Source organism: Bos mutus, chromosome 24 (assembly GCF_027580195.1).
Source record: "Bos mutus isolate GX-2022 chromosome 24, NWIPB_WYAK_1.1, whole genome shotgun sequence".
Lineage (NCBI taxonomy): Eukaryota > Metazoa > Chordata > Mammalia > Artiodactyla > Bovidae > Bos > Bos mutus.
In genome coordinates this window covers 32,528,043-32,546,688 of record NC_091640.1, presented here as the reverse complement: position 1 = coordinate 32,546,688, position 18,646 = coordinate 32,528,043, and the positions used below count along the sequence as shown (strand labels likewise).

Genomic DNA, 18,646 nt, shown 5'->3' with positions numbered 1-18,646 from the left:
GCAACTAACATTTTCACTTTCTGATGCATCAGCATCCCAGGGCCACTGTAACAATGACTGTAACTTAATGGATTCACTGACCATGAACACTGGGGGAGAAACAGAGAGACAAGAAGACAACTAGATACTCAGAAATGGGGAGGATGTGAGGAAAGCAGGTAAGAGATAACTTTCACATTTGTAGTTTGCACGGTTGGTAGACAAGGAGGCCATCAGCCAAGACAGGCAAGATCAGGATGACAAGGGGGCAGGTCAGGATGACAAGTCTAGTTTCCATTATTTGGAGTTTGAGATGCTTTGGGCCAAAGTAGGACTTTTCAGTAAATAGATGCAAAGTCTAAGAACATCACTATCCTCCACAACCAACTCATCCTCAAGTTCAATTTAGCCTTTGAAATGTACCCCCAAATTTTTTTCACTCAAATATCTGCACTCCTAATTTGTGATGAAATCTATGCCAGTTGCGAGGGGTGCAAAGTTCTTTAAGGAATGTTCTGTCTGCTTGAGTGACAGGGCAGGAAAAAAAAATCATATAAAATGTCAACTACAGGAAATGCTATGAGACTATGAAGCATGGAAAACTCAGCAGTGGCCACAGGACTGGAAAAGGTCAGTTTTCATTCCAATCCCAAAGAAAGGCAATGCCAAAGAATGCTCAAACTACCCCACAATTCCACTCATCTCACACACTAGCAAGGTAATGCTCAAAATTCTCCAAGCCAAGGTTCAAAAGTACATGAACCATGAACTTGCAGATGTTCAAGCTGGATTTAGAAAAGGGAGGGAACCAGAGATCAAATTGGCAACAACCGTTGGATCAAAAAAGCAAGAGAGTTCCAGAAAAACATCTACTTCTAAGAATATGCTAATTATCTCTGTAACAGAACAAAGTGGTAAATTCTATTATGTTTATCAGGATATGACCCCAGGCCTATTGATAAATATCCATTGTTTATCTAGTCTTATGACACATGAATCATGGGTTAACTTTGATCCTATCTCTCTTTTACTTTGTGCAGACTAGTTTCAAGGAATTTGGGGAGGTGGGTTTGAGCAAGTACACTTAGGGTATATGAGGCTTCCCTGGTGGCTCAGACGGTAGAGCGTCTGCCTGCAATGCGAGAGACTCAGGCTCAATCCCTGGGTTGGGAATATCCCCTGGAGAAGGAAATGGCAACCCACTCCAGTAGTCTTGCCTGGAACATTCCATGGACTGAGAAGCCTGGTAGGCTACAGTCCATGGGGTTGCAAAGAGTCGGACACAACTGAGCAACTTCGCTTCGCTTCTGCTTTATTGACTATGCCAAAGCCTTTGACTGTGTGGATCACAACAAACTGTGGAAAATTCTTCAAGAGATGGGAATACCAGACCACTTTACCTGGTCTCCTGAGAAATCTGTATGCAGGTCAAGAAGGAACAGTCAGAACTGGACATGGAACAACAGACTGGTTCCAATCGGAAAAGGAGTGCGTCAAGGCTGTATATTGTCACCCTGCTTATTTAACTTATATGCAGAGTACATCATGAGAAATGCTAGACTGGATGAAGCAGAAGCTGGAATCAAGATTGCTGGGAGAAATATCATTAACCTCGGATATGCAGATGACACCACCCTCATGAAAGAAAGTGAAGAAGATCTAAAGAACCTCTTGATGAAAGTGAAAAGGAGAGTGAAAAAGTTGGCTTAAAACTCAACATTCAGAAAACTAAGATCATGGCAACTAGTCCCATCAGCTCATGGCAAATAGATGGGGAAACAATGGAAACAGTGAGAGACTTTATTTTGGGGGGCTCCAAAATCACTGCAGATGGTGACTGCAGCCATGAAATTAAAAGATGCTTGCTCCTTGGAAGAAAAGCTATGACCAACCTAGACAGCATATTAAAAAGCAGAGATGTTACTTTGCCATCAAAGGTCTGTCTAGTCAAAGCTTTGTTTTTTCCAGTAGTCATATACGGATGTCAGAGTCGGACCATAAAGAAAACTAAGCACCGAAGAATTGATGCTTTTGAACTGTGGTGTTGGAGAAGACTCTTGAGGGTCCCCTGGACTGCAAGGAGATCCAACCAGTCCATTCTAAAGATCAGTCCTCAATATTCATTGGAAGGACTAATGCTGAAACTGAAACTCCAATACTCTGGCCATCTAATGCAAAGAACTGACTCATTGGAAAAGACCCTGATGCTGGGAATAATTGAAGGCGGGAAGAGAAGGGAATAATAGAGGATGAGATGGTTGGATGGCATCACCGACTCAACGAACATGAGTTTGAGTAAGCTCCGGGAGTTGGTAATGGACAGGGAGGCCTGGTGTACTGCAGTCCATGGGGTTGCAAAGAGTCTGACATGACTGAGCGACTGAACTGATGATGCACAGGGCATCAACAGTGGGGATCTGATCTAGTCCAAAGTCAAGCAGGTTCCCTGAGGAACAAAGGTTAGGATATCTGTTCATTAAAGCAATAAAGAGAGGAACTGAAACTTTCCATCTCAGTTAAGTTGCTTTCATGCAAACTCTTGTCATCTCTCATCAAGGACACCTGGACCTCAAATCAATTTTAACTCTCAACATACTCACTTGCTAACAGACTGTAAACTCCTGAGTTGGGATCATGCCTTATTTGCTCTTAATTTCCAATTCTTAGTATAATGCAAGCATATTATAAAAATCCACAATATTTACTTTAAAAAAGGAAACTTTATAAAATACTAACCTGACATGATCAGTATACTTGTTTGCTGCTCCCCATCACTTACAGATTAAAAAGCAAATTCTTCAGAACCTTATCACAAGACTCATTACAGGCTGGTCCTGAATTACCTTTGTGGCTTCACCTCATTACCATTTCTCAGCATTTGGAACACTTAACCCCTGCTTCGGCCACAGTGCATTTTCACGATGTCTTGGAAAACAATTCTCTACCTTCGTGTGCGTTAGCTTCTTCCACAAAGAATACTCCACCTCCATCTTACCCTGCCGGAGAACTCTTTACTGACTCTTTACTCAGGCACCAAGAAAAACGCTTCCCTCACAGAGGAGCTTACACTCTACTTGTAGGAGTCCAGGAACAAATGAACAATATGTGTGAAAGTTTTTTTTTTTTAAGGCAAGAGAAAAAGGAGAGAAAATGATACAGTGAAGGTCTTTCTGAGCAGAAAAAGGAATGGAATGGAGGGGTAAACCCTGCAGATGTTTGGGATGAGAGAGCTCCAGGCAAGGGGAAGCGAAGGCCTGGGGGGACACGCCTGGCAAGAGCAGGGACAGCTGCTGAGGTCAGTGATGGAAGGAAGGGACTGAGGAAGACAGGGCAGACCTCAGAAGGTGGTGGGCAGACCTCAGAAGGCGGCAGGCAGCCAGATGGAGGGCTTCTGGCTTTTATTCCAGCTGGAAGCAAAGCCATTACAGGGTCCCGTGTAGAGAACTGACCTGAAGAGACTCACATTTGGAAACGGTCACTCTGAACACTGGGCTTGAAATATTGCTGTGCAAGCAGAGAGACCAGTCAGAAAGCCCCTGTCACAATCCAAGCGAGAGATGACGGGGATCTGGGTGGTGGGAGTAGAATGATGGTAAGGGGTCAGATTCTGCTAAATGTGGTAGGAAGAGCTGACAGAATGTGTTGATGGACTGAACATGGGATACGACACCTTTCCTCTGGACCCCCGAAATAAAAGAAATCAAAGAACAATTAAAAAAAACAAAACAAAACAAAACAACCCACAGTCTATGACAGATAATTCAAAGGTTCTCAACCTCAGCTGAAGCAATTGTAAAGACGCATCCTTCATCTACCAAAATATGCAGGAGGGGCAGGCTTGTGAGCAGTAGTGAAGAATTTTCTTCTGGACATTTTAAGACACTTAGGCGATCTCACTTAAGTGAACGTGCCAAGTAGATAATTAGACAGGAGTCTGAAATTCAGAGACAAGACTGCATCTACAGACACAAACTGACAGATTTATCCAAATTTGGGCAATATTCGCAGGTGTGGGACTAGGTGACGTCACGCAAGGCAAGCTGTTCAAGCTTTAATGTCTGGACGATCCCTACAGATTTGAAGAAAACTGCCAATTCTTATTCACTAAGTCTGGGTTGGGACCTCTGGTTCTGCAATTCCGACAAGCTCCCACATGAAGCTAACGCTACTCAGACCACACTCTGAGCACAAGGGCACTAGAGCAGCCCAACCCAACCTTTCTGGCACCAGGGACTGGTTTTGCGGAAGAGAATTTTTCCACAGACTGGATGGTGGGGGATGGTTTTGGGACGATTCAAGTGCATTACATTTATCGTGCAGTTTATTTCTATTATTATTATTAAACTGGGATATAGAATGAAATAATTATACAACTCACCATAATGCAGAATCAGTGGGAGATCTGAGCTTGTTTACCTGCAACTAGACCGAGAGTGATGGGAGACAGTGACACCCAGAGTGCACTGCTTATGTTTGATCTACTGTGTGAACTTTTTGATTGCTGTACTGCAGAAAACCTTGCTTCACAAACAGAGAATCTTGGAAATGGAAGCAGGCTTTTCAGTGCTTTTGCAGCAATCTTAGGATATTCTACCTTGACTGTAATTCAGAATGCATGGAGATCTGAAATTGTCTCAAACGTATCTTTAAGGCCACCATCATTTGCGATCTCAAGCGGTCATGCAAGCAATGGGGAGCGGATGTAAATACAAATGAACCTTCACTCACTAGCCCATTGCTCACCTCCTGGTGTGTGGTCTGGTTCCTAACAGGCCACAGACCAATACTGGTATGTGACCAGGTGACTGGGGACCTCTGATCTTGAGGGTAAATGCAGAAAAGAAAAGAATGACTGCACTCTAAGACACTCTACTACCAGAAGTGAGAAGGATGCAAGAACATCAGCAAAAGAAACTGAGAAATAAAATCAAATGAGAGTGGTATTCTGGAAACCAAGTAAAGAAAGCATTCCACGAAGGAAGGGAGCATCAGCAACTTGAAGTGCTAGTAAAAGGCCGACAAAGATGCAAACTGAGACAGGACCATGCAACTAGGCAGCTGAGCACGCGACAGTGGTGACCTGGTCAAGAGCGGCTGCTGGGAAATCATGAGAACAAACATAAATAGAGGCTGTTCGAGAGAGAATACTAGAAGAGCAAAGTGATGCAGGTCAAAGGTATTTGTATAGGACACAGCATTTTTGAAAGATTAAGACAGCTGATGGGGACTAGGAGTAACTGATTACCTGGGAGAGATAAGGAGCTATACTAATATCCTGATGAAGGTTGAAGTGCTAGGTTCGATCCCTGGCTGGGTAAGATTCTCTGGAGTAGGAAATGGCAACCCACTCCAGTATTCTTGCCTGGAGAAGTCCACGGGCAGAGGAGCCTGACAGGCTACAGGTCACAAACAGTCAGGCACAACTGAACATGCACGCACACACAGAGGATAAATTACATTCACCAGTGTTTTACCTACAACATACACACATCATGAGTAAGCTGCTGGATAATTTTTAATGCTATAAGCACAAAGTGAGATTAAGAGCCCTTGGCACTACTTAAGATTTTCCACAGAATGTTGTACCATATTACATACAAAAGGTGTTTAATAACAGTCACAGTCTGTGGTACTCAATTTGCTGCACATCAGACCAACCAATGAACGTGTTCTGTCCTGGGCAACAGAGGAAATACACAAGTTCACATGATAAGATCTCTGTCCTTGAGGGAAATGCAGGCTTGGGGAAAGACAAGAAAGAAATGCACAAAAAGTTATATAACAAGAAACAAGGCAAGAACAAGGCAGTATGGCTAATCATTCAATAAATAAATAAATAAGAACAAGAGAAAAAAGTGCTAGGAATACACAAGTGAGTGAGCTCTTCAAGTCCTGGGCAGGTCCAGACCACAGGAAAGACTCACAGAAATGGCCCAGGCAGGAAATGTCCAGGTATTTCAGAACTAAACCACAGGACTTCCCTGTGGATACAGTGGATAAGAACCTGCCTGCCAACGCAGTTAGACATGGGTTTGATCTGTGGTCCGGGAGGATCCCACATGCCACAGAGTGACTGAGCCCGTGCCCCATGTGCTGTAAGTACTAAAGCCCATGCACCCAGAGCCTGTGCTCTACAACGAGAGACACCACCGCAGTGAAGAGTAGCCCTGGCTAGCCACAAGCTAGAGAAAGACCACACACAGCAAGGAAGACCCAGAAGAGCTGGAAAAAAAAAACCGAAATAAGTAAAAATAAATAAATTAAAAAACACCTAAAATGCAGGAGAGGACAATGGGCTTAGGAACATAAAGAACAGAACATATGGTTATCAGCCTTCCTGCCAACACTCCTGATCACTTTGATCAAACCCTGCATCCTCTATGTGAAACTCTCAGCAGATGTCATTACTTTTCTCAGCTATTACCAGTTGTAGTTGTTGGATTAAACCTTATTTCACATGGGTCATAACTTCCTATGTTACTCTCCTCCAGACAAAATCAAAGTCATTATGTTACCACTTTCCACTCTTCAAGCTCTGATTTAAAAAGATATGAGCACCCACCCCTGCAACTGCTGAGACATGCTAAAGCTGGCTTTGATTTCATAACCTAACTTTCCACTGGTTTTGCCAATCTACACTATAGGATTTGGATGCATTATTCATGCGCAATTTGACCAAAATAGCATTAACAGTTTAAGTAAGAAAGCCTTTTTTGCACAACTGATCTCAACATGTTTCTAAAAAGGAAAGCGAACAGACAGTAAGAAAAACAATAAATTTTGAAGTTTTAAAACTCAAAAGGCAGAAATTTTTGTGCAACTGCTATCTCAGACCAGTACTAAAGAGCAAGAGCCATGAAGTTATTTAACTAGTTAAGAAACATTTCAAAAATAACGCCTTCACTAGCGATTCATAAGGTCAAGCACCTTAAATTTTCTCCCCCTTAGCTACTTTTTCATTCACCCCTCTCTCTAAGAGCCAGTCTCTTAGCTCCCACATGATGGTAAATTCCTGGAGAACAGATTTTACCTTTTAAATAACATCTCATCCGAGTTCACGCCCTCTGTCACCTACCCTTCCTGTTCCACACAGTATCCAAAGTGGAGCATGCAGGCCGCATGAAATTAGCAAGTGTTATGGATTCTTTTGTGCTCTTGATTGAAAACCAATATATTTTTAGGGAGGACAGAAATATCAATGACATTTGTTCAACAACCTGCACTTAATAAACGTTTAGAGAGCAATTTAGTCTATGCTAAGTACTTCAGAAATATAAATAGACAGGGTGTCTCCCATCAGATGGGCTCCCCAGGTGGTGCTAGTGGTAAAGAACCTGCCTGCCAATGCAGGAGACATTAGAGACTCGGGTTTGATCCCTAGGTTGGGAAGATTCCCTGGAGGAGGGCATGGCAACCCACTCCCGTATTCTTGCCTGGAGAATCCCATGGACAGAGGAGCCTGGCAGGCTATGGTCCACAGGGTTGCAAAGAGTCAGATATGACTGAAGCAACTGAGCACACAAGTACTAGCACTGAAAAGAGACGGGCACAATACAGCCAAAGGGCCCTGAAAGAAATGTAAAGGGAAGAAACACGAAAGATGAAACACTAACCGTGCCTGAGGGGGTGGGAAAAGCTACCCAGAAGAGGAGATATTGATCATTTAGAGACATTTGAGAGTTTTGGCAGGAGAAGGGAGTGAAATGGAAAGAGCAGAAAGATAGCAGGAACATGGAGAAGGAGCTGCTTCATTCTTCCCTAAAGTGGAACCTACTACATAGTATAATTTCTGTATTCTACTTGCAGAATAGAATTTTTCTACAGAACTACTCTCTAGTTTCTCATTAAATCCTTTAATACATATGAATGTTAGCCCTCTTCCCAGGAAGTGTTCACTTACAGGTAGTAATATCAGAAATTTCACTCAACCATTTCATTCCTTACAGACAGACACACAATGAAGACAGGATGTGATGCTTCATTAGGTTTAACGCCTTCTCATCTGTTATAGAATGGAATTCAACCCAATTTGTGAGAAAGAATGTTTGCCGTATGGGATCTGCTGAAATTTTAAGTCACTGAGCATACTGGAAAAAAATTTAAATAATTAAAAGACCCACATGGGGTTGGAAAAAATACCCTGTAGGCTTATATCAAGGTTTGTCTCACCTACTGTATTACATTTTCACTGACCCTGCTTATCTGAAAAAATTTAAAGGGAAAACAGGAAGTCACATGGATTTAATTTTAAAGGAAGTAACAAGTTGTGACTGACTTTTAAAAAGCAAACTAAGCATTTACTGAAAATTATTTAGAAATATTTTAAAAGTAGCAGCTTTAAAAACGCTTTTCTCATTTCTTTTAAACATTAAGGTAGGCTTGATTTAATCTATCATTCTGATTCAGAAATTACGTGAAATGCAGGTTTGTATACTTGTTCCTGTTTTCGTTTACCTCCCACCCAACAGCCTCTGTCACGGGTGCGTGGTGAGGATGGAAGATGCCCGGTGCGGCTGGAACGAACAAGGGACGGGCAGGGTGGGGGTCACGTCGGGAGCCTGGAAGGCCCGTTAGGGAGTCTGGATTTTATTCCAGGTGCAGTGAAGAGCCACTGAAGGATTCCCGGCAGGGGAACATGATGCCGTGACAGTCTATAAAGCATCAGTGTGGGTGGTATGTACAGAGTGAAAGTCAAGAGGGCAAGGCGGGAAGCACAGCCATCAGTTAAGAGGCTGGACAAGAGCAGGTGCAGCGCAGGTGATGATGCTGTGAGTGACGGCGGGGAGCCCCTCAGGGTGCCAGGCACTGCTTACAGTACACACATGAGCTGTTTATTCCCTCCGATAATCCTATGACCCACTTGCAGATGAAGAAATGAAGCACAGGAAAGTGAAGTCATTTTCCAAAGACTACAGGAATTGGTAGAACCACCATTTATCAACAGTCTTCCAGCAGCAGCACCTACACCTTTAATGATCACCTTGCAATAACAGAACACAGATGGATTGAAGGTATGATGGAAGGGCATAATGGATGGGTCCTGGCCTGTGTTTCTTGGAGGGGGCATGTGAATGCCATGAATCTCCCAGATTTACAACTTTAGGGGATGAAAGAGGAACCATTTACTAAAATTAAGCAAATTCAAGGAGGAAAAGGACCTAGGAGGAAGATCAAGAATCCATCTTTTATTTATCCAGCTAACAACTGAGTGTATATACATATCTCACAAGAGGTCAGGGCTGGAGAAACAAATTCCGGAACTGTGGTAGTCAGAACAACTGTCCCTCCTAGTCTCTGGAACCTGTGGATGGGTCACCTTCCATTGTAAAAGGACTCTGCAGGTGTGACTGAGTTAAGGACCTTGACTTGGGGAGGTTGTCCTGGGTTATCTGGATGGGTCCGTTTTGATTGCTATGGTCTTTATAAAAGGAAGGGAGGAAGGTCAGAGAGATTGAAAGAAGTCAACTTGCTGGCTTTGAAGATGGGAGGATGGGGCCTCGTGCCAAGGAATGCAGGTGGTCTCTAGAAGCTGGAAATGCAAGGAGGCAGATTCTCTCTACAGCCTCTAGGGGAACACAGACCTGCCAACACCTTGATTACAGGACTTCTGACCTCCAGAGCTGAGAGAATAAATCTGCATTAAGCCACTACATTTATGCTAATTTCTTCTGACAGCAATGGGAAACTATTATAGGAATTCTAAGTTAGTATTTAAGATAATGTGATATTCAAAGAAACAGGTGAAGGAGATGAAGAGGTATAAACTTTCACATGTCTAGACTTAAGCTGACCATTTAAAAATGTGCAGAAATATCGAATCACTATGTTGTGTAAGTAAGTGTTAGTCGCTCAGTCATGTCCAATTCTCTGCGACTCCAAGGATAGTAGACTGCCAGGCTCCTCTGTCCATGGGATTTCCCAGGCAAGAATTCTGGAGTGGGTTGCCGTTCCTTTCTCCAGGGGATCTTCCTAACCCACGGATCGAACCTGGGTCTCCCACATTGTGGGCATATTCTTTACTGTCAGACCCACCAGGGAAGCCCAAATAGCAGGGAAGGGCGTCCCTGGGTGGGCAACAGGAACTAACACAGTGGTGTGGGTCAATCATACTTCAAGAGCAAATAAGCTCATAAACCCACAGAAAAAGCTCAGATTTTTGGTTACTGGAGGTGCAGAGAAAGGGAAGGGAAAATAGATGAAAGGAGGTTCAAGAGGTACAAACTTCTGGTTATAAGATAACTAAGTACTAAGGATGTGACATAGATCAGGATAAATAAAATGAACACCACTGTATGTTATACATGAAGTTAAGAGTAAATCCTTAGAAGTCTCATCACAAGGAAAAAACTTTTTTTCTATCTCTTTAATTTTGTACCTTATGAGATGATGGATGTTCCCCTAAACTTGTGATAAACATTTCATGATTTAAGCCCCATCATTATGCTGTACACCTTAAACTGACGGGGCTGTAGGTCAATTATTTCAATAAAACTTGAAGAAAAAAAATAGAGGGGGAAAAAAAAAGAAACTGTAGGTGAAAAAATAACTAAACCAAAGTTCTGGAGGAGACACGAGGAGATGGGTACCAGAATGAATCAGGAGGAAATGGCTTTAATTAAAAGGGAACACTTCTTTTGTAACAGAAGAGAAAGAGGAAGTGGGAATGAAGGTTAATGTGTAGATTACAGTGAGAAGATGAAGTCATTCCCAAATGACAGCTTTTATGATCTCCGTGAATTACGTGGCTGGGTCACCAGCAGGGCAAGACTTCCAACCCTGGGTAGCCGACTTGTAATTCTAATAGAGTTCTCCATTGCACCAAGGGATTCCCAAGATTTGCGGCAGGAAGTAGGAGTGGCCCAAGAAAGGCTACTACGTTCAGGCAAATGTAGTAAAACTCAGGTGGGTCACTCAGGGCAACAGTCACTCAGGGCAACAGTCCCTCTCCCTCATCTCCTCCAGCCACGTGGAGCGCGCTGACTCAGCGGGGCACTGACTCCACGCCGGGATCCTTCTCAACACAGCAACCCAGCAAGAGGCAGGTCCTGCAAACAGACCTGAACTGGCACTTGAGAGGAAAGTCATTTTCCAATCCTGACCGAGAGACTGTAGTTCTTTTTATCTCCTTCTCCCCGAGGAGACGACTATGGAAATAAATGTTAAAATACACCCGGGAAGCAGAAAGATGAAAGAAGCCCCTAAGTGTCTATCAAGCAGAGAATGACAGAAAATTCTGCTCAACCGTATCACTGACTTTCATGGAACCTTTAACAAGAATGAGCTAGAGTTGTAGTGCTGGTGGGAAATATACTGGTGTATATTTCCAAGATACATTGTGACATGAAAAGCAGACCCAGGACAATTACACAGCTACTTCCACTCATGATTTAAAAAAAAACAGCAGCATAGATACACAGGCACATATACATGGGATTGCTTTAAAAAGGTCTGCAAGAGAATGTATCAAGCTGTTAACAAGAACCCCTGAGAAGTGTGCAATCAGGATGAGGGATGAAGGGAAAATTTCACTGGAGACTATAAGTACTTCTCTCTTAAACTGTTTATAACAAGTTTTTTCTTAAAAACTAAATTTTTTTTAAAGACATCAATGACGAATGCAACAAACAACAAGGTTTACTGTATAGCAGAAGGAACTACAGTCAATATCTTGTGATAACCCATAGGAAAATAATTTCAAAAATAATATATGTGTATATGTATAACTGAATCACTTAACTGTGCAACTGAAACATTGTAAGTCAACTATATTTCAATAAAATATATATATATTAAAAAAAAGATTATCAATGATGAGCAGATGAAGCATCTAGGTTCTTTTACATTCACATCTCTTTCTGGATGTCCGAACAGAAGGACAGGGAATAACAGGACAGGATGTGGCAGAGGACAGACGGGAAGACATGTCAGCAGCCTTAGTGACCTCTCCCCCTTCCCCCAATCAGGCTAAAAGCCTCCTTTAACCCCGCCACTCATTCCACTGCTTTCAAATCTGATTTCTACTTTCTCTTCCCAATTTGAATCACTATTTTCACAAATACCCCCATCTAATAGCCATCATCGTAGTCATTACAATCCTTTCTCTAATATTCTCCAATCTGGTTGTTAGAATTAGCTTTCCCCCATCTTTTGATCATGTCACACTTCTAAAATTAATGTTCCTGTGTGCTCTGCTGATCTTCTGTAATGCACCTCTTCTCTATTAAGTCCGCCAACATCATTTTCCTTGTCCTATATCATCACAGCACTTTAACTTCCCTAACCAAACTTTCTGTAGTTCCCACTTCTGTGACCTCTCACTGTGCTTCCTTTAGTTTCCTATTACAAATGTGACCCTTTAACTCCAAACCCACTGAGATCTCCTGCTTCCACCATCAAGTTCTGTGAGACCCAGAAATTGTACATGTTCATCTATACATAAGCACTTAATTTCCTAACATAAAAGAATTGTTCTCAGTCTCAATCATCTCCAGCCATCCCCTCCATGATTCCTTCCATGAGTCCGCCCACATCCACCTCAAATTCTAAAGGAAATTCATAAAAAGTCAAAACTACTCAGCAGTACCTCCTCTTGAAAGTCATTCTCACCCCTCCACATACATCGCCCATTTTTTGAATATCTGGTACCTGTCAGGCACTACTGAACATACGAATTCATTTAATCCCGACTCAACCCACTGCAATGGAAACTGTAATTATCCCCATTTTAAACATGTAAAACCTGAGGTCCAGAGAGGTCATGGGACTTGCCCAAGGTCACACCAGTGTCAGAAGCAGGATTTCAATTCAGAGGATCTGGCTCTGAAGCCCCTGCCCGCTGCCAGTGTGCTGCACTGCTCTGAGGCCAAGTGAGGTTCTTCCTTTTCTCTGTTCCGGGTACACCGTGGCCTCACCTCTCCCTCACCTCTCCCTTCGGCACACAGCATACCATATTGTAACCAATTCTTCTTATCTGTGTCCTTTACTCTTAGACCTCTCTGAGATATAAACTATCCACCTCTCTGTCCTTTAACAGGTAATAAGCACCTTGTACCAGGAGGTATTTAACAGAATAAAACAATAAACCAGATTCGCAGCCCTCTGGCCCTAGCAGAGCACAGGCTGTCAAAAAGGCAGACTCAGTGATGACTTCTGTTTCAAACTTTCGGGCTCCTGCCTTAAAAACATCACACAAAAAGTAGGTCATTGGGGAGCTGTAGCAATACATTTCCATCTGTTTACTCCAGGGAACTCAAAGTGCCATCTACCCTAAGACGACATTTAGGTGGTCAACTGTGAATTACCAAAGCCCCAGATGGCGGGGTTCTAGAATTACCTGACAGTGCATCATAGAACTCGTCCTCACTAAAGATGCTCAGAGGCGGGGAACCTTTAACCAGAGACTGCTCTAATTCGTGGTGTTCAGTGGCTAGAGTCGCCAGCGCTTCTGATAAAATTTTGTTTTTTTCTTGTTCCTGTTCCAATTTAAAATTCCTCACCTAGAAGAAAACAGATAATACAAAAAAGACTTCAGAGTGACAGGAGAGACAGACTTACTCAAAAGGATGTGAAAATAACTTGCTTTTAGACCCAGTTCAATTGCAACATCAGGAATGAAGACGGTGGTGCTACATATGCACGCTTGAATGAGCAAAATTACTAAGCTAATTTTGTTCTTCCCATGGGGACTTTTTTCAAAACACCTCCAGCCAATGCAAATATATTAAGAAAAAGCAAACAAATTCAGCCCAAATGATCAGGACCCTAGTAGAAAGACATCAGTCAATTTGAAAATCATATTAAAAAATTATTTTAAATAGAGAGTATTTCATTCAACATTAATCAAATTAAGCCAGCTTTTGAACAAAATAAAGAATTAAAACTGTTGTAAATATTAAAATGTGAACCACATCAAAGATTAAGACATAATCCTCCGGTTTACTCTCAAAAGAGTTGGTATATCAAATAAAGAGAAACAAGAGGCTAGGTAATGATGTTTTAATTACCATTTTCCAATCCAGATTTTGATTCTGGTTCCATATTTTACCTTGAGTTTAGTGAACAAATATAAATAAATAAAAGATTATAGAGAAGGCAAAGTCATACTCCTTTGATGATATAATCTGTTCTTCCTATCTAATTCAAGAGCTTCTGAATTTGAAGTTAATTAAAGCCTTCTAAAGTTTAAGTAGTCTAATTCTCATATAAAATAGCAGGTACCAGATTCGGTATGAACAGTTTCATCCACTCTTGTATGAAAACTCTGAAAATCACAGCTACTCCATCAACTCCCTCAACTTCTAGGGGCCACGTGGGTCTTTAGTTGGAAGAGCTGGGATCCACCTAATCTCAGATTTCTCTTATGCCTGTTTCTTCACCTATAAAATCAGGATTCTACTGCCAGGGAAGAGTCTCATCGGTGGCTTCAACTCAGTGGTCTTCAAAAAAAAAAAAAAAAAAAAAATTCAACAGCACAACCTATTTCTCAAATCTCAATGCATGAAATCCAATGTTTCAGGAAGCAGCAGTGCATAGGACGCTGGGTCCGGATGGGGAGCCTCTTGGACTTTCCCCTCCAGGCCCAAAGCCAGGGACTGTTCCAACAGTTCGAGGAGCATGAGATGGGGTGACCTCTGAACCCCTCTCCAGTCAAAACGCCTGCCCCTGGGTCTTCACCCTGGTGACCTCTCCCCAGGGCTCCCAGCTGCGATCTGCTGAACTCCACTCCCACTTCCTGGCCTTTCTCTCAGTCTCCTTCTGTGGTGCCCAAGGACACAGCATCTTCCTCCACATTCTGACTCCACAGTCACACGTATAGGGACAATGCTCCAAGAATCCCGGATATGACTTACAACATAGCCCTACCATAAAATGCTAAGTGTGTAATAAAAACAGCATTAAACCCTCATTATTTTGGGAACAGCTCCAGTCCTCGGGTACCTTAGTATTTATTATCATTATAGGAACGTGCTTATTATTAGAATTACAATAATGAAATATAAACAGCAATAAGTGGTAAGCAATAATGTGCAGAGAAGACCCAGAAAACAGGAAAAAGTAAATAGGTATATAATTATAATTTTTAAGAAACTGAAAAATACATGCAAATGTTCCTAGAATCTAAAATTTTATATCCAAGGAGGAAATACTCTTGGTATAGCTGAAATCAACCTTAAAAAAAAAAAAAGCTGTTTTTCCTCCACTTAACCAGTCAGACAATTCATTTATCTATAAACAAGGACTACAGAATTCATCATAATATCCAAAATGAACACTTCTTTAGATGGAAAAACATCAGCACTGCTGTAGAATCCAAAATACGCCAATGCAGATTCAAACTCTTTCACCCCATCCACTCCTCTTTCATTAAGCTTAGGTTTGTTTTTTTTTTTAGCTGCTCAAGTATCAAAATGCAAATGCGCTGTTGACACTGTACTGTTCTACATAGTGTTTTAAAAAGTGTTAGTCACTCAGTCGTGCCTGACTCTGCGACCCCATGACTGCAGCCCACCAGGCTCCTCTGTCCATGAGGATTTTCCAGGCAAGGATACTGGAGTGGGTTGCCATTTCCTTCTCCAACTGTTCTACATAAGAATCAACTAAGTTACCTCTTTTGGGTAAAAAATATGTAAATTCTAGTTTATTAATTTTATTGTTAGTCTTTTATGGTGCCTACTTTATAAGTTAAACTTAATCACAGGTATATGATTATGTATGTAATCATATGTATAGGAAAAAACAGTACATATACATATTGTTCAGTAAATCCAGTTTCAGGCATCCACTGGGGGTCTTGGATAAAGGATAAACCCTTGCCCAAGGATAAAGGGGGTAACTACTACAGTTACTGAAAAAAAATTGGTTTCACTGCTATAAAACATATATGTTAAGTTTAAATACCTAAACTCAATCCCTAGATTTCAGAAAAGGGGCAAAATAAATGATTGAGGCTCCAAAATATCAAGTTCTCCCAACAAGATTGTACTCAAAATCCTGATCTTTTTATCCATGAAAAGTAAGCATCCCTGTATCCTGCTGCCTCAACATCTGTTCTCAGAGAAGGAGGGAAAGGGGGTGGAAACAAAAGGGGGAGCAGAGGCTCTGATGACAGACTGGACCTCACCTTGCTGTTATCTGTCAGCTGATCTGAGGACACGTGTATTAGTTTCAAGTCTAACGGGGTCTGCGATACTGAAGGCATGTTACTCTCAAACTTCCTGCTGAATGGCAACACCTCCCCATCCGGAAAAGTGATGCAGCTGAGAGAGCAGGTGTGTGTAGCATAGAAACTGTGCTAGTGAAGAGCTGCAAAGAAGCACCTAAGCACATACTTCCCTGGCATGGATGCTTTTTGGTCCATCAGATCAATCAGCTGGAACAGTCAGCTGGAACAACCCAATTCTAAGCCCGCTGTCGTCTCAGTATTTCAGAAACACTGCAGGGATAGTGTAAACTACTCATCAAGCTATGCAGAGCGTAACTTCATAAAAACCTCATCTTACTTTCCAAGTCTGTCTCCAAACTCTCATTTGCTAGTTTAGCAACTGTGGTGTGAGAGAAACAGTACCCGCATGCAGTCCTCTCTGCAGTGCTAAGTGCTGCTCTTCACCTTCATGTGTATCAGTACTCGCACACGGATGACTCAAAGGACAACTACCCTATTACTGTTCAAACAACAGATATCTTCACAAAATTAGTAAAACCCAACATGTGCTTATAATTAGACCATTTCCAGCATATGGACATTTTCTTTTTCAAATTTCACATAAAATTCACGCCCTCAGCCACTTTGCCACAACAGAAATCAACATAAAACCAAGTAAACATAAATGTCAAACTTTTTATTAGAAACATTTAAGGACTGAATCATCACATTTAATAGTTACACATTATTATTAACTATTAGTAGACACATCGCTCTGCGTCTATAGCTCCTTCAGACTAATGCACGTTCAAGCCTTTCCAATAATCTCCAGAATCACTTTAACACAATCCCCCTTTCATCTTACTCAATTTCATGCTGGCAGAAGAAATTCACAATGAATACTTGCAAAGTGTTCTTCACTCCATCAGTGAATGGATGCCAACAAAAGAATTCAGAGTTTTAAAAAGCTTGGTGCTGGCCAATGTACGTTTTATCAACTTTCTCCTTCTATGGCTTCCCTGGTAGCTTGGACGGTAAAGTGTCTGCCTACAATGCGGGAGACCTGGGTTCGATACCTGGGTCGGGAAGATCCCCTGGAGAAGGAAATGGCAACCCACTCCAGTATTCACACCTGGAAAATCCCATGGACCGAGGAGCCTGGTGGGCTACAGTCCATGGGGCTGCAAAGAGTCGGACACGACTGAGCGACTTCTCTTCTTCTTCTCCTTCTATAAAGCACCCTGCTATTTTATGTTCCCAAGAGGTTAAGTCAGGCAGAGGCAATGATTAAATCTGGCAAGACACACCACTAAGTGGGAGTAAATGATTAGTATTCAGAGAACACCATGTCCAATTATCCAATTACAGGTTAGGTGACATACTGGCCCTGTTGATCAATCTAGTAAAGCTCTTTCAACCAGCTACACCCCAGTCAATTAACAGCATCAGTCAGTCAGTTCAGTCACTCAGTTGTGTCCAACTCTTTGCAACCCCATGAATCTCAGCACGCCAGGCCCCCCTGTCCATCATCAACTCCCAGAATTCACCCAAACCCATGTCCATCGAGTTGGTGATGCCATCCAACCATCTCATCCTCTGTCATCCCCTTCTCCTCCTGCCCTCAATCTTTCCCAGCATCAGGGTCTTTTCAAATGAGTCAGCTCTTCACATCAGGAGGCCAAAGTATTGGAGTTTCAGCTTCAGCATCAGTCCTTCCAATGAATACTCATGACTGCTTTCCTCTAGGATGGACTGGTTAGATCTCCTTGCAGTCCAAGGGACTCTCAAGAGTCTTCTCCAACACCACAGTTCAAAAGCACCAATTCTTCGGCGCTCAGCCTTCTTCACAGTCCAACTCTCACATCCATACATGACCACTGGAAAAACCATAGCCTTGACTAGACAGCCCTTTGTTGACAAAGTAATGTCTCTGCTTTGCAATATGCTGTCTGGGTTGGTCATAACTTTCCTTCCAAGGAGTAAGTGTCTTTTAAGTTCATGGCTGCAATCACCATCTGCAGTGATTTTGGAGCCCCAAAAAATAAAGTCAGCCACTGTTTCCACTGGTTCCCATCTATTTGCCATGAAGTGATGGGACCAGATGCCATGATCTTAGTTTTCTGAATGTTGAGCTTTAAGCCAACTTTTTCTCTCTCCACTTTCACTTTCATCAAGAGGCTCTTTAGTTCTTCACTTTCTGCCATAAGGGTGGTGTCATCTGCATATCTGAGGTTATTGATATTTCTCCTGGCAATCTTGATTCCAGCCTGTGCTTCCTCCAGCCCAGCATTTCTATGATGTACTCTGCATATAAGTTAAATAAACAGGGTGACAATATACAGCCTTGACGTACTCCCTTTCCTGTTTGGAAACAGTCTGTTGTTCCATGTCCAGTTCTAACTGTTGCTTCCTGACCTGTATACAGGTTTCTCAAGAGGCAGGTCAGGTGGTCTGGTATTCCCATCTCTTTCAGAATTTTCCACAGTTTATTGTGATCCACACAGTCAAAGGCTTTGGCATAGTCAA

At 42.2% G+C, this 18,646-nt stretch overlaps 1 protein-coding gene across 8 annotated transcripts in view; it reads right to left on the bottom strand.

The window, feature by feature from the left end:
• OSBPL1A (oxysterol binding protein like 1A) overlaps positions 1-18,646 on the bottom strand; it is a 230,981-nt gene that overhangs the window by 76,612 nt on the left and 135,723 nt on the right. For 7 of the 8 annotated variants that reach the window (XM_070361859.1, XM_070361857.1, XM_070361856.1 and 4 more), the window contains one exon: positions 13,313-13,475. The exons of the other annotated variant lie outside the window; for it this stretch is intronic. In XM_070361859.1, the coding sequence (XP_070217960.1) occupies positions 13,313-13,475 (163 nt within the window). The remainder of the gene's footprint in view (positions 1-13,312; positions 13,476-18,646) is intronic. 8 annotated transcript variants of the gene reach the window in all.